General features: G+C 40.4%; 1 protein-coding gene across 1 annotated transcript in view; it reads right to left on the bottom strand.

The window, feature by feature from the left end:
• The window catches only part of LOC128641800 (cytochrome P450 2W1), a 200,988-nt gene that overhangs the window by 66,582 nt on the left and 118,574 nt on the right, over positions 1–15,832 (bottom strand). The window contains exon 6 of the mRNA XM_053694337.1: positions 3,899–4,046. Coding sequence (XP_053550312.1) covers positions 3,899–4,046 — 148 coding nt within the window. The remainder of the gene's footprint in view (positions 1–3,898; positions 4,047–15,832) is intronic.

Below are 15,832 nucleotides of genomic sequence, written 5' to 3'. Positions count from 1 at the left end.
GATATAAGTTAACAAGAAAACTGTGAGAGAAGGAAAAGATTACAGCGGACAAGAGCCGCTTGGATTAAAGAAAAATGGGTATAGGACCCAGTATAAGGGGGGGGAGGCGGAGCTATAATAGATTGCTCTACAGGAAATGTAGCTGGTATAAAAAGGGAGAAGATGAACCTTGTAAGTACTCTGGATATTTGTTTGGAGTATAAGGAGCAGGAGAGGGAAACTTGCTGGTACATAGCTAAATATTCTTTCATCTCAACTATGGTGGAGTTGCAAAGGCTTATAGATAAGGAGTAGCATGCATATTCGGCAATAACCGAATATCTAGGAAGGCAAATATTAAACAGACAAATATTAGTTAGGTACAGTTTTCATATGTTAACAAGAAAGGAGTAGTAAATATTATATATATCCTGCTATAGTGTACTACATATGTTTGTGAACATAACTGGTAGACAGTCTATCTTGTTGTAAATTTGTAAAAAGCAGTAAGCCCCTCTCTCATTAATAGCTCTCACAGAAATGATCAAACTTAACGACCTAAGGTTCCCAGAGCACAGAGTAAAATTATATAGCGCTATATCTAAACATGCAGCGGTTGAGTCACTTAAAGGCTTAAAGGGTTTGGGGTGTCACAATTGGATAAAGCTTAGAGATTTCATTCGTTTAGAATCTATGAAAATAATATGTTGTGGGAATGAAGAGATTACCGAATGGCTAAAGGATGAGGAGCGTTAAACATTCAAACAGAAATAGGATGTAAGAAACTTGAGATGTGTGCAACATATAGATGTATACATATAATAGCAAGTAGTATAAACCCCAGTAGGTACCCATATATTGTGAGAGCGACCTTCATCATAATAAATGTAAAGAACCTAGGTTAGGAAAATGTTCAATTAGGGATGCACCGTGGAAACCTTTTGTTTGCATAACTAATGAAAGTCTAGGTTCTTTCTAGTTATATGCCTTATGTAGATGCAAACTTGTTCCCTTTCTGGATCTTATGATCTTCCTAAGGGTCTCATAAACAGGGGGAACCTCAAGAAGAACACAAATGGTGGAAACTACTTCAGCTGCCACCTCAGATATGACGTTAGGGGTTCATAGACCACTGGAAAGGAAGGGAATAGAAAAATTACATAGAGAACCATAATAGTAAGGTTGGGAAAAACATTCATAACTGCATGTAAGCTGCTAGACCTTGTAAGAACTATAAACCAAAAAGATTTGAAAAGGAACATAAATGTCTTAGGGAGATTCAACTGTCACCTCAATTATAACATGAAAATACTACCAACCGCTGAGAAGAAAGGGAACATAAAAATTAACAATGAGAGCAAATCCTCTTAGTAGTGCAATGTAAGCAGTCAATATTTAAGCTATGCCGGACTTATGTAACTCTAAAATAAAGAAAGGGGTAATGTTCACAGGTCCGGTATACTGCCTGGTTATCCGCTGCGCTGGGTGGGAGCTGAGTTGTCTCTCTTCATCTCCAGGTATAGTAAAATGCTTCGGTGACCATTTCTTTAGGCTTCTGTCACTGACCTCAGGTTTGGGGGCCACGGGTTTGCTCTCACAGTCACTTACGTCTCTTAGTGGCATGGCCATACTGCCTGAGGTAGATGATGTTTGATAATTAGATCGTAGAATACTCTGATCTTGGCCTGTGCTTCTCAGAGTCAGAGATGGCATCCTGTCCAAATGAGTGCTATTCTCAGAAGCTACAGCACTGCCAGCGGTTTCTTGAGAGAAATCGTAATTTATGGTACTCTGCGTGTCCCACTCTGCAGCTGCGTGCACACCAGAGTCCCAGCACATGTCAGATTGTACGAAAGAGTCCTCCTCCGGTTCATACAGCTCCACAAGTAGAGTAGAAAAGAGGCGATTAAAATGTTGCCTGAGATCTCGGTAGTGCTGATCTAAGGAGAGCAGTGTACTACATTCCCATTGCTCAATGGCGTCTATTTTAGTGGGGCCGTGACTCATGGTGTTCTCTGATTCGGACGATAGTGTAGCAGTCTCCAATGGGCCATATGTGGATAGTCTTGTCAGGGACATAATCGCAGCCTACAGATAGCCGCTAATATGCTCAAGTCAAGTCTTACTCTTATCACCACGTGGTCGGCAATATGGCTGTTCCTTAGTCAGACTGTACGTAGGCTGCGGTTGATAGGAGAATGCTCCAATTTGTCGCTTCAGGTTCTCTCTCAGTTACTGAACCCCTCAGTACTGATCTTCATATTATCAGCTATAGTTTGGCAAGATCTAGGGCAATCCTGTGCGATCTTATCATGAATTAAGGATATTATAGTAACAGAGCTCTCTTAGCTTGCGACCGCTCAGGTGCCTGGCTTGCTCCGCCCCCTCCTTTTTTCTTATTTTAACCAATTACTGGTGACGGCTGGTCAAATTCCACTGAGTGCCGCCATCTTGGTGCTTCAATATTCTTGCACTCTGTGACAGAAGAGGTGAATATTCACAGATTGCTACCTTTTTTACAGCTGTATTGTTCTCTTCAGCTTAACATGCGTGATACAGAGTGGTAGATTTAAAGGGATATTGAACCCAAATTGTTTCTTTCATGATTCAGGTAGAACATGACATTTTAAGCAACTTTCTAATTTACTCCTATTGTGTTTTTTTATTTGTTCTCTTGCTATCTTTATTTAAAAAAGCAGGAATGTAAACTTATGAGCCGGCCCATCTTTGGTTCAGCACTTGGGTAGCACTTGCTTGGTGGCTAAAATACATTCCTTTTTTTCAAATAAAAATACCAAGAAAATGAAGAAAAATTCATAATAGGAGTAAATTAGAAAGTTGCTTAGAATTGCATGCTCTACTGGAATCATGAAAGAAAAACTTTGGGTTCAGTATCCCTTTAATTTTTTGCAGCGGCTGTATTGTTCTTTATTATTCATTTGTCCTTAAAATTCTGTATAAAAACTGCAACACTGTAAAGCTCCTACTTTGTATTGTTTGTGCTAACCTGAAGCACACAATACAGCTGGGAAAACATCAGAAACATCACTGATCTGTAAATGTTCACCAAGTCTGTCACAGGGTGCAAGAACTCCAGACAATAAAATAATTTGTTCCAGCCACCAGTAGTTTAAAAGACCTTTATTCTTTCATCAGCTAGGGTCTTAGACAAAAATACAGTGTTTCAGGCCTTCCCTTGGTGCTGTTTTCCACACTTTCTCACAGGGTGCAAGAATACAGGAGCTCCAAGATGGCGACACCCAGAGTGAAATTGGGAGCTTCTTCAGCCAGCAACTGTTTAAGAGAACAGATCTGAAGAGAGCTACAAGCACAGAGGCAAAACAATAGCATAGTAAGTAGAAATCATTATGTTGAGAATAAATGTCCATATAAGTAATTTTGGGTAGATTTTAATACAAGTTTATAATTAATCTCATGATGAGTATCTGCTGATTTAACCCAATCCAGATTCACCTGTTTATGGCCATTTTACGAGTGGAGTGCAAAATTGTGCTTTCGTGAGATCGATATTTGCAGTCCACTCGTAATACCAGCGCGCGCAATTGTGTGCTGGTATTTGAAGTGACCCTCAATGCGAAACCGAGCTTGGGTGCGCTTTGTATGGAAGCTTTGCGCTCAATTGAGCACGCTTTTATTGGCTTCAATAGGAGCCTCGTTCTTATGCTGTGAGACACTGCACGAGAACCTAGTGCAGCGAAGGGGGTAAGTCGAGCAGCGATGGACAGCAATAAAGAAATATATACAGTATATAAGCGCAATAAATTAGCGCTCCACTTGTAATCTAGCCCTATATGCCCTAAATATATGTATCCTAAGTTTGCAGCCACCATCTCACCTATAAAGAGAAAAAGCATAATGTTTGTGTTTGTGCGTAGATGTTCTGGCATTGTGCACTTACTCTGGATATGAGGATATTTCATCAGAAACAGGATACCCCATTGAATTGTGGCAGCAGTGGTCTCTGTGCCACCAAGTATGATATCAAACATAGAAGCTAACAAGTTTTTCTCTTGAAAGATTTTTCCATTTTCTGCAGTATTTGTTTCCTGTAGGAAGAAAATAATAATAATAAAAAATATATATATATCTATAACATAATCGCGTTTGTAACACGTCCGTTGCGGTTATCAGTTGCGCACGCAGCCTGCAGCGCGAGACAACTTCAGGAGCTTCAGCTCTCAACTGTAACATAACAGCTGAGAGCGGGAGCTCCTGAAGCTTCAGGCATCATGAGATCCATATGAGGCCAGATGCCTGATCGTTACAGACGGTGACACTGTGTGTGTCACCGTCTGTAACAATCTTCTGATGGTCCCGACGGGAGGTGTGGGCGGCTGAGCAGCGGGGGAGGGAGGGGGTGGGAGTGCCCTTCTACAGAAAGGGAAAAAAAGGACAGGGAGGGATGGGGCAGCTACACTACAGAAAAGGGGTTTGGGGTGGGAGGATATATGGCGATCGCGGGGGGGGGGGGGGAGGAGGAGGAGGTGGTGGGACCACTACACTACAGAAAAAAATAAAAAATAGTCAGCCAGTACCTAAGATGGCAGCAATAGAGGGGGGAGGGTTAGAGAGCTGTTTGAGGGGGGATCAGAAACAGAGGGACAGGGACAGAGGAATTGGGACAGAAGGATAGGGACAGAGGGATAGGGACAGAAGGACAGGGACAGAAGGATAAGGACAGAGGGATAGGGACAGGGGCAGAGGGATAGGGATAGAGGGATAGGGACAGAAGGATAGGGACAGAAGGATATGGACAGAGGGATAGGGATAGAGGGATAGGAACAGAGATAGAGGGATAGGGACAGAGATAGAGGGATAGGGACAGAAGGACAGGGACAGAAGGATAGGGAGAGAAGGACAGAGACAGAAGGATAGGGACAGAGATAGAGGAATAGGGACAGATGGACAGGGACAGAGGGAAAGGGACAGAAGGATAGGGACAGAGGGATATGGATAGAGGGATAGGAGCCCTGACAAAGGGATAGGGACAGAGGGATAGGGACAGAGGGATAGGAGCCCTGACAGAAGGATAGGGACATAAGGATAGGACAGAGGGATAGGAGCCCTGGCAAAGGGATAGGGACAGAGGGATAGGGACAGAGGGATAGGAGCCCTGACAAAGGGATAGGGACAGAGGGATAGGGACAGAGGGATAGAGATAGAGGGATAGGGACAGAGGGATAGAGATAGAGGGACAGGGACAGAGGGATATGGATAGAGGAATAGGGACAGAGGGATAGGGATAGAGGTATATGGATAGAGGGACAGGGACAGAGGGATAGGGATAGAGGGACAGAGGGACAGGGACAGAGGGATATGGATATAGGGATAGAGGGATAGGGATAGAGGGACAGATGGATAGAGATAGAGGGATAGGGATAGAGGGATAGGGATAGAGATAGAGGGATAGGGACAGAGGGATAGGGATAGAGATAGAGGGATAGGGACAGAGGGATAGGGACAGAGGGATAGGGACAGAGGTATAGGGACAGAGGGATAGAGACAGAGGGATAGGGATAGAGATAGAGGGATAGGGACAGAGGGATAGGAATAGAGGGACAGAGGGATAAGGACAGAGGGATAGGGACAGAGGGAGAGGGATAGAGGGACAGGGACAGAGGGATATGGATAGAGGGATAGGAAACGAGGGATAGGGATAGAGGGATTGTGACAGAGGGATAGGAACCCTGACAAAGGGATAGGGACAGAGGGATAGAGGTATAGGGACAGAGGGATAGGAGCCCTGACAAAGGGATAGGGATAGAGATAGAGGGATAGGGACAGAGGAAGAGGGATAGAGGGACAGGGACAGTGGAATAGGGATAGAGGGACAGAAGAATAGGGATAGAGGGACAGAGGAATAGGGATAGAGATAGAGGGATAGGGATAGAGGGACAGGGACTGAGGAATAGGGATAGAGAGATAGGGATAGAGGGATAGGGACAGAGGGATAGGGACAGAGGGTTAGGGACAGAGGGAGAGGGATAGGGACAGAGGGATAGGGACAGAGGGATAGGGACAGAGGGATAGGGACAGAGGGATAGGGACAGAGGGATAGGGACAGATGGATAGGGACAGAGGGATAGGGACAGAGAGATAAGGACAGAGGGATAGGGATAGAGGGATAGGCATAGAGGGACAGGGACAGAGGAATAGGGATAGGGGGATAGGGACAGAGGGATAGGGACAGGGATAGAGGAATAGATGGATAGGGATAGATGGACCTCACTTAAAAAAAAAATAGACTGCCCTCTGGGTTGGCTATCGTCTTGAATATATATGTCAAGAAAATGAGTCACCACATTCATTTAGCATCCAAAGTACATTTGGAAAATCGTTTTTGCTAATAGATTTACCTAAAATGATTGCCCAGAATTGGTTTTAATCACGAAGTGAGAAAATAAGATTGGTAAAGAAGTCAGGATAGTGCTAAAGAAACTATGACAAAGAGAAAGATGGTTATGCTATCAGCCCAATACTCCTGACATTTGTTAGAATATAACATTTGGAAATTGTGTTTTTGTAAGGTTGATAAATAAAAAAGTCAGTTTAAGGGACGTAAAACTGCATTGGCAAAACTTCTTCTAAGAAAAGTTATTACATATGCCACATGTAACTAGATAAGAATTCAAAATGTTCAATTTACTTTTATCATCAAATTTGCATTGTTCTCTTGGTATTCTTTGTTGAAAGCTAAATTTAGGTTGGACAGCGCTAATACATGTGTGTCATATAGATAAAATTGTTCTCACTCCTGTGGAGTTATTTATGAGTCAGTACTGCTTGGCTAATATTCATGTATGTCAAAAGAACTGAGATAAGGGTGCAGTCTGCAGAGGCTTAGATGCAAGGTAATCAAAGAGGTAAAAAGTATATTAATTTAACTGTGTTGGTTATGCAAAACTGGGGAATGGGTAATAAAGGGATTATCTATTTTAAACAATTAAAATTTTCAAGTAGACTGTACCTTTAATTTTTGTCATACAAGGTACTGACTCTGAAAGGAATATATTACGAGTGGAGCGCTTGAGCGATTAGGGGTTTATCACAGGGATTTGCGCTCATCTGGCTTACTGCTGGTATTGCAAGTAAAGAAATGTGGGTGTTTTTTTTTTTTTTTTAGATTAGGTATTTTTTGGGGGGAGGGGGCAGAAAAAGAGCTAAATGCTCTTCTAAGGGGATTGCCAAGCCTGATGCCCTTTTTGAGAGTGTTTTTTTTTTGGGGGGGGGGTTACTTGTAGAAAGGCGTTAGGGTTTTTTCATTTGAAAAAAGAGCTAAGTGCTAATGCTAGTTTAGTGTTAGTATAGGTTTTTTTATTTTGGGATGGGTTTTTCTTCATTTTAAGCGGGGCTTTAGTTTTAGAATAGGCATATGTTTTTTTTATTTTTCAGTAATGGTAGCATTTTTTCAGGTACTGTTAGGTTTTTGTTTTTTTAGTTGAAATTCTTTTTATTTGGTTTCAATAAAGCACAACAATTACAGTGGTAGGCTCCACATTACATGGTATGTTATACATTCTACACATTTCAACACATAGAATCCACAGAGAAGCAATATATTTATCTGGTTCCGATGTGTCTACTGCCTATCCAAATCAAGTCCAGCTATATAACCTTTTTCTTGGATTGTGTTACCTTCATATATACTTTTCAATGGAGACCTCTACCCACTGTTTCTCTATGATTAAATCAATAAACATTTTGTATTTAAGGTGCTACAAATATTTTAAACAATAAAACTAACTAAGTTGTCTGCTGAATGTGGTCAAGATCTGCTAATTTTGAAGCTAATTGAAATCTATGTACAAGTCAGGTGGTGTGAGTTGTTGTCGGGTGTATCTTATCCTGTGTGTCTAAGCTTATTCACGTGCATCATGTGGAAACTAAGTGTCAGCAATTGTTTACCCTCTCATCCCTTATTATCATGCATGATCCAGTAAAACCAGATCTTGTGAAATTGGTCCTTGGTACCCTGGAGCCGTGCAATTTCTTCTGACATAATATCTATAAATTGAATTTTGTTCATGATTTCCTGCCAGGTGGGAACTCCTATCTTCCAATGTCTTGCTATGCAAGTTCTAGTGACTGTGCAGCTTATCTTAATAAATTTATTAATGAGGGTGTTAAATTGAGGGAGACCTTGGTTCAATAACGCTTGGAAGATATTAAGGGAAATAGGTTCATCAAGTAACATGCTTAGCATATTGTTCAGTTGATTCCAAATGTCTTTTACTTTGACACAGTCCAACCACATATGACTATATGAGCCCAGTTCCTCACAGCCCCTGTAGCAATTCTTGGAGTTAGTGGGGGAGAAGTGCAAAGTTTTATGGGGGTTAAGTACCACCTAAAAGACGTTTTAATGCAGTTTTCCCTAAGATCTGCACTAACTAAACCTTTGCATGAGTCAAACATGATTTGATCCCATTCATCCTTCTGGAGTGTAGTGCCTGTGTCTATTTCCCATTTCGTGATAGTGGATGATTAGATTTGTATTTATTTTCTTGAAGTATAAGGTATAATTTGGATATAGTGTGCTTATCTCTGCTATCGGATCTACAAAAACGTTCTAGCGTTGTGTATGGGTCTTTCCCTTCATGAGTGACATAGCTATTGAGAGCAGAGGAAATTTGCAAGTACACAGACCAGTGTAATTTAAGTGGTAGTATTTTCTCCTGCAATTGATTAAATGTGATCAAGCGTCCCGCTATCATGAAATCAGCTACCCTGTAAAGTCCTTTGTTCGCCCACTTATCTAACTGACAATGGATTTCTTGAGGTAAAAGTTGTTTAAGTGTTTTTTTTTGTTTGTTTGTTTTTTATTGAGATTCAGTTTTAGGGTATACAAAAAATAAATGTCAGTTCAAAATATACGACAACAAACAAAAAAAGAAAGAAATGTGATACATCTTAGCTAGTACACAGCTTAATCAGAAGACATTTGTAAAATCAATAAACATAATAGGTACCCATCAAGCTGTATGGCTCCCATAAAGAAAACCTATAAGGCCACTCTTGGCTCTCAGATAATTGCAGAAAGATTTAACGTTAAAGAAGGCAACCAAGGACATTAGGAGACCACTTATGGATTTCAAATTATGAATCTGAATTTTCATATTTAATGAGATATAGAGCATGCTCTTATATCTGTAGTTTGGTATGTAAATCTAAAAGAGTAACGGTAAACTTTCCATAAGATATATTTTCTTGTGCTTATCTAATAAGCCGAAGGGAGTATGGGGGGGGGGGGGGGGAGGGTTGTGCACAAATGGTAATGATAAATGAATAATAATGAGTGGTTAGTAGGAGTTAGATTATTGTTTAAAGGGACACTCAGGCTTTATAAAATGTTTATGATTCAGATATAGCATGTAATTTTAAACAACTTTCCAATTTACTTCCATTAAAAAAAATGTGCACAGTCTTTTATATTTACAATTTTTGAGTCACCAGATCCTACTGAGCATGTGCAAGAATTCAGACTATACGTATATGCATTTGTGATTGGCTGATTGCTATCACATGATACAAGGGGAGTGGAAATATACATAACTTTGAAATGTGCTATAAAAAACACACACACTCATTTGAAGTTCAGACTAAGTGCTTTTGCATTGTCTTGTTATCTTGCATTTGTTGATTATGCAAATCTAATGTGTTGACTGGTCCTTTAACTATCAGGAATAAAGCTTACTCCTCAATGATCCCCTATCAGGTATACATAGGAAGTTACTATTGGCATTGAATCTAGGGTTTTCCTGAACTCATTAACTATGAGTATAATCATATCAATGTTGGCATCCTACTATCTATGGAGAACAAACAAGTTAGATATGACAATACTGGTCTATACATAAAGTTAAATGAAGGTTGCAGTGCAGATGAACCATCAGCTAGTCCTTGACTCCCCTCTAGTGGTGAGAAAGAGAATCTAATTTGTAACAGCAGTGAAGACAGCTGTGTCTATCATTAAAAGTTCCTCAATAACAATGTATGGGAAGATCTGAAACTAAACCTCTGACATGCGCCTAGAACTCTAATGTTTACCCTAAAGTAAGGGTCACATGAATATTAAGAGAGTACATCTGTCTATAAGTACATATCAATATAACAGTTGTAAATATGTGAAACAAGGAACTTAGAACTATAAACTGCATTACAATTAGTATATATATTTTACAATCACGAGAAGAATATTATCACTTTTCACGGATCTAACAATCCGTTAGCCAAAATGGGTGCTGCAGATTAAATGAAATAAGTTTCATAGAGACACAATCAATCCCCTTATAATTAAGAAAGTAGTCCCACCATATGAGGTGCTGTATGTGTTGTGCCTGTCATTAAAAGTTCCTCAATAGTAATGTATGAAAAAATCTGAAAAGAAACCACTAATGTTAGCCTAGAACTCTAGTGTTTATCCTAAATTAAGGGTCACATGAATAGAAAGAGAGTATAACTGTGCATAAATATATATCAGTAAAAACACTCGCAAATATGTTAAGCCAGAAACTTAGGGTTATAAACTGCATTACAGTCAGTGTGCATATTTTGCATTCGCGGTGAGGGAATTATCACATTTCACGGAACCCAGAATGGGTATGTTTCAAATGTAGGTCTCGAGACCCCATCCGGGTCGCATATACTACCAACAGTGGGCTCTCCAAATGGCAATCCGGTTACTGCCCGGGACCTCCTATAATCAGAGCTCTTCGCCTCATTGAATGTGTCTCGTAGGAGGCTCTGTTTCTGAGAATATTGCTGAGCGTTGTCAATCAATACGCTGCTGCATGTAGATTTCAACGCCATAAGTAGGTCCTTCCCGAGCTGCCTATAATGGCTGCTTACGAGTTGTATGATACTCTTCTCCCATCTACAGACTGCATCCATTCTGTCTTCAATATATATTACTGGTATTTCCACAATATGCCCGAGCTGAGCTGGTAGAAATGACAGCTGCGTTATCCATCACATGCCTCGAGGTCATTCAGAATGACTTTGGTTCCTGCGGTTATCGTATCAAAAGTTCCAAACCACATCAAATAGGTTAGGAAGGAAAGCTTCTTTCTAGGGTCTGAGTTACAGGTAACAAATGTCATGCTTATTCAAGAATTAACCCCCTAAATCCGTTTATTTGGCAAGAGCTCATGAGGTGTGCGTCTTGTCGGCTAGATCCGCCCCCCGTTTAGTTTTATTTTACAGGCAAGTTTGTATTTATTTTAACTAGGTAGAATAGTTATTAAATAGTTATTAACTATTTAATAACTACCTAACTAAAATAAATACAAAAGTACCTGTAAAATAAAACCTAACCTAAGTTACAATAACACCTAACACTAAACTACAATTAAATAAATTAACTAAATTAAATACAATTAGCTAAAGTACAAAAACCCCCCACTAAATTACAGAAAATAAAAAACAAATTACAGATCTTTAAACTAATTACACAAAATTAAAAAAGCCCCCCCAAAATAAAAAAAAACCCCTAGCCTAAACTAAACTATCAATAGCCCTTAAAATAACCTTTTGCAGGGCATTGCCCCAAAGAAATCAGCTCTTTTACCTGTAAAAAAAATACAAACACCCCCCAACAGTAAAACCCACCACCCACACAACCAACCCCCCAAATAAAAAGCTAACTAAAAAAACCTAAGCTCCCCATTGCCCTGAAAAGGGAATTTGGATGGGCATTGCCTTTAAAAGGGCATTTAGCTCTATTGCTGCCCAAACCCTAATCTAAAAATAAAACCCACCCAATACACCCTTAAAAAAACCTAACACCCCCTGAAGATCGACTTACTGTTCTGAAGACCGGACATCCATCCTCAAGGAAGCGGCAGAAGTCTTCATCCAACCGGGCCGAAGTCCTCAATGAAGCCGGGAGAAGTCTTCATCCAAGCCAGACGAAGTGGTCCTCCAGACGGGCAGAAGTCTTCATCAAAACGGCATCTTCTATCTTCATCCATCCGACGCGGAGCGGCTCCACCTTCAAGACATCCTACGCGGAGCTTCCTCTTCATCCGGAGTCTTCTTACTGAATGACGGTTCCTTTAAGTGACGTCATCCAAGATGGCGTCCCTTAGATTCCGATTGGCTTATAGAATTCTATCAGCCAATCGGAATTAAGGTAGAAAAAATCCTACTGGCTGATGCAATCAGCCAATACCATTGAAGTTCGATCCTATTGGCTGATCCAATCAGCCAATAGGATTGAGCTTGCATTCTATTGGCTGTTCCAATCAGCCAATAGAAGGTACTCCCAGGTATCAATAACATTATGGGCCGCTAATGAGTCTCATACGTATTTGGAGATTGAGTTTTGACTAAGCTATTTATTAGAGAGTTTGGCTCCTACAGTATTGGAGTGTGGTGTCAGTGAGATATTGAAATCTCCTGCTAATATTATTCGTGATTGGGACCATTGAGTTAACAGATTTGAGACTTGGTGAAAGAAAGTGTGTTGTTTTTCTTTAGGGGTGTACACATTACACAAGGTGATGTGAGTGTTCTTTACTCTGCCTCTCACTATCAGATATCTACCCTCCGGGTCTCTAATAACTTCCTCAGTCGCAAATTGCAAGGATTGATGTATAAGTATAGAAACACCTTTTTTGGGGGGTCTGTGGTGGAGTGGTAATGAAAGGGAAAATGTTTTTCCCAGTATTTGGGGATTAAGTCATGGGTGAAATGTGTTCTTGTAAGTATATTACTTTTGCTTTTAGTTTTTTATATTGATTTAGGGCTGTTTTACGTGTTATATCCGTATTCAGTCCCCTCACATTATGTGTGAGGATTATCAATTCAGAGGTCATAACGTGTGAGTGGATATTGTGCTTAGTGTCAGATCCAGTTTACCATGATAAACCCCCCAAACTCTTCTACCATTTTTCTGCAATGTTGTGTGTGTAGGATTTGACCCTTGCTCCCTCGACTTAAAGAATGTTGGAGAGACACCAATGACTAGCTTAACCACATTCAAACAGCAAAAGAACAACAAACATTTAACATAATAACATAACAACAGGTACATTACCTGAATTTTGGGTGATTGCCTAGAAATGTAGTTAAAATAAACATTAACTATACAGTGCAAAATAAAATATAAAATAGAATATCTAACTAGTAACAGCGATTACTTAAATTAAAGCCTCCTTTGCCATATTTTAGGGGGTACTTTTTCTTCCCAAGAAGCTTTTAACGGCTTCCCCATCCCCCACACCACAGTCTTTCCAGGCTCCCGAACTGTGTCCTTAGATGTGTCTCAATATTATCCCAGATGAGTGAGAACTTAAGTCTGGATACAATCATTCACAAGTCTTTGAGCTGAGTGCGACCAAGAGGTTATTACTGCACTTAGATAATAACTGGCAGAACCCTGGTTCACTACTGAAACCTGGAAAACATCTTTATTAACAATAGTCATACTCATCTGTCTAGAAGTCCCTCAGAGAGATGAGATAGGTCCGAAAGTGTTCTTAATTCCGCCCATGGCCGGAGACCTCTCATTTTGGTTTCTTCTTTGTAACCCTGTTCCACTACTGTCTCCCCGTTGTGGAGCAAGGTCTCTCCCAGTTTCCTGGGGTGGTGTAGGAGGGTCTGGTGCTTCCAGATTAAGGTATGAGCAAATGTCTGGAATGTCCAGCTGGTTTTCTATCGACAAATAAGGATGAGACTCTTGTGCCAAGGTCTTGAATTTCTTGCTTAATTTCCCCCAGGCTACTAGTTACAGTTGATTAGATTGCGTCCATTTTTCCCCACATTTTTTCAAAATTGGCCACTATGTCTTGTTTTGAAACCAATGCTTTAATATCGGCCTTTGTGGCTGGCGTGGAATTATCATCATTTGTTTGTGGGCTGTTCTCATATTCTATGTCTTCTTCCATATCTGGATTGTTGGGTATTTTTCCCCCTTTGGAGGGTTTAAAAAAAATACTAGCTGTGGCAGATTTCCCTGTCGTGGCGGTTCTTAGTGGCTTTCTGGCCGACATATTAAGCGAATCAATAGGGCTGCTTGCTCAAAAAGGAGTTATTCGCTCAATTGTCTTAATGGTGTACAAGATGGGGAGTAATGTATATCGTCTAATTTAGTTTATCCTTCCTTAGGAGCATCTTACTTCATTAGGGGGAATTCAGAAGATATTTATTAAATGATTTAAACCTCTGCTCCCTCGCTGCTCAATTGTATGCTCACATGATAAACATTACTTTATATCACCTAAGGTGCCACCAAACTGGGTGGACTCAGCAAGCTTTGATTAGGCGCTCATTTTATAAGTGTCCGCTGCCAAATGTCCCAGCTAGTCATTGTCAGTGTGGAGCTGGAGTCCGTGCCCTTATTTATATGTGGTCTGTGCTTGTCTCACAGTCTTGCGGGCTTACCTTGTCAGCTTTAGTGTCTCTGGATAGACAGTGAATACCCCACACTGACTTTCAAGATGGCGCCATCATGCTGCTCTATCAGAGCTTATTGTGGTTAGTTTAGCTCTTTCCCATGCCGCCACGCTACAAATCTTGCTTTACAGGCTCCTATAGTGGTCCGGGGCTGGTAGTCACTCTGCAGGATGAGTCTTAGGCACTTTTGATAAGTTTAACGGCTCTCTGTTATGCGGTTTGTACAGAGCAGTCTGATTATGCGACCATCTTCGTCTCCGGTCCGGTTTTTTATTTTTTAAAGGTACTGTACTTTTTTTTTTCTTAAGGTACTGTTAGTTTTTTTTTATATATTAAAGGTACAGTTATTTTTTTTTTTCAGGTAAGGTTAGTTTTTTGGTGGTAACTTAGGGGGTGTTAGGTTAGGGGGGTTGGTTAGGGGGTTTAGATGTTAGTATTTTACGGTGAATGTATTGGAGGTTTAGGGGTTAATAGATGTGTGGAGTAGTTTGCGATGTAGGGGTGCTGCATTTCAGGGGTTAATAGTGTAGAGGGGTACTTTGCAAAGTGGTGGTGTGGTGGTTTAGGGGTTAATAGTGCAGAGGGGTAGTTTGCAATGGGCTGTATGGCAGTTTAGAGGTTAATAGAGTAGTTTAGTGCAACTGTTTCCTCCAGCCACATAAAAAGTTTTAGCGTTAAATGCAATTGCGTTCGAGTGATCCCATTTACTTTCGACTTGTAGTACAAGCGGACAATGCAGCTCAATGCCGCCCAAAGAAAACATGTGGAGTGTAAATTATTGCGAAATTTGCGGTAATTTAAACAGTGTTTACGCTGCTTGCGCTAACAATAGCATAGATAGACGTGCAGTGAGGTCAGAGTCTGGTGAGGCACTAGTAATGATACACCGGAGAAATACATTTATGAACGCGACAAAGGCAGCTTAAATTTATGATTAAATTGGCAGGTTGCAGGTCCAATTTACTGCTATAAATACATTTGCTTCATTCTCTTTGTATCGTTTGTTGAAGGATTTGCAGCAATGCACTAATGGGTGCTAACTGAACATATTAAATGAGCCAATGACAAGAGCAAATCTGGGCTTTGTTTCTCAGACAACAAGGCTAGTATAAAGAGTTTTGCACTGTTATCCACTAAAGCCAATTAAGGACTGATATGTAGCACAATTAGCCTTGAGAAGTAAGCAAGGTGCATTACATGTTCTGATAATTAGAAATTGCTCAACTTTCAGTGCTAAATTACATGAGAAAGGGACAAAATAAATAATAAAAATTGTTTCATTATTCATAAATAGGAAGGAAAACTTTTGTGTGGCTCTGAAGAATGCTGAAAACAATACTAATAAAAAAAAGCATGTTGGACTTCCGGTGGGCGGGCGCTGTGAATGGAAGCAGGGGAAAGGAGCTCCGGACCCTATGCCACTGTAACGTAACAAATC

The sequence above is a fragment of the Bombina bombina genome, chromosome 11, assembly GCF_027579735.1.
Source record: "Bombina bombina isolate aBomBom1 chromosome 11, aBomBom1.pri, whole genome shotgun sequence".
Taxonomy (NCBI): domain Eukaryota; kingdom Metazoa; phylum Chordata; class Amphibia; order Anura; family Bombinatoridae; genus Bombina; species Bombina bombina.
The sequence above is the reverse complement of the archived record's forward strand: the minus strand, read 5'-3'. Positions and strand labels throughout refer to the sequence as shown.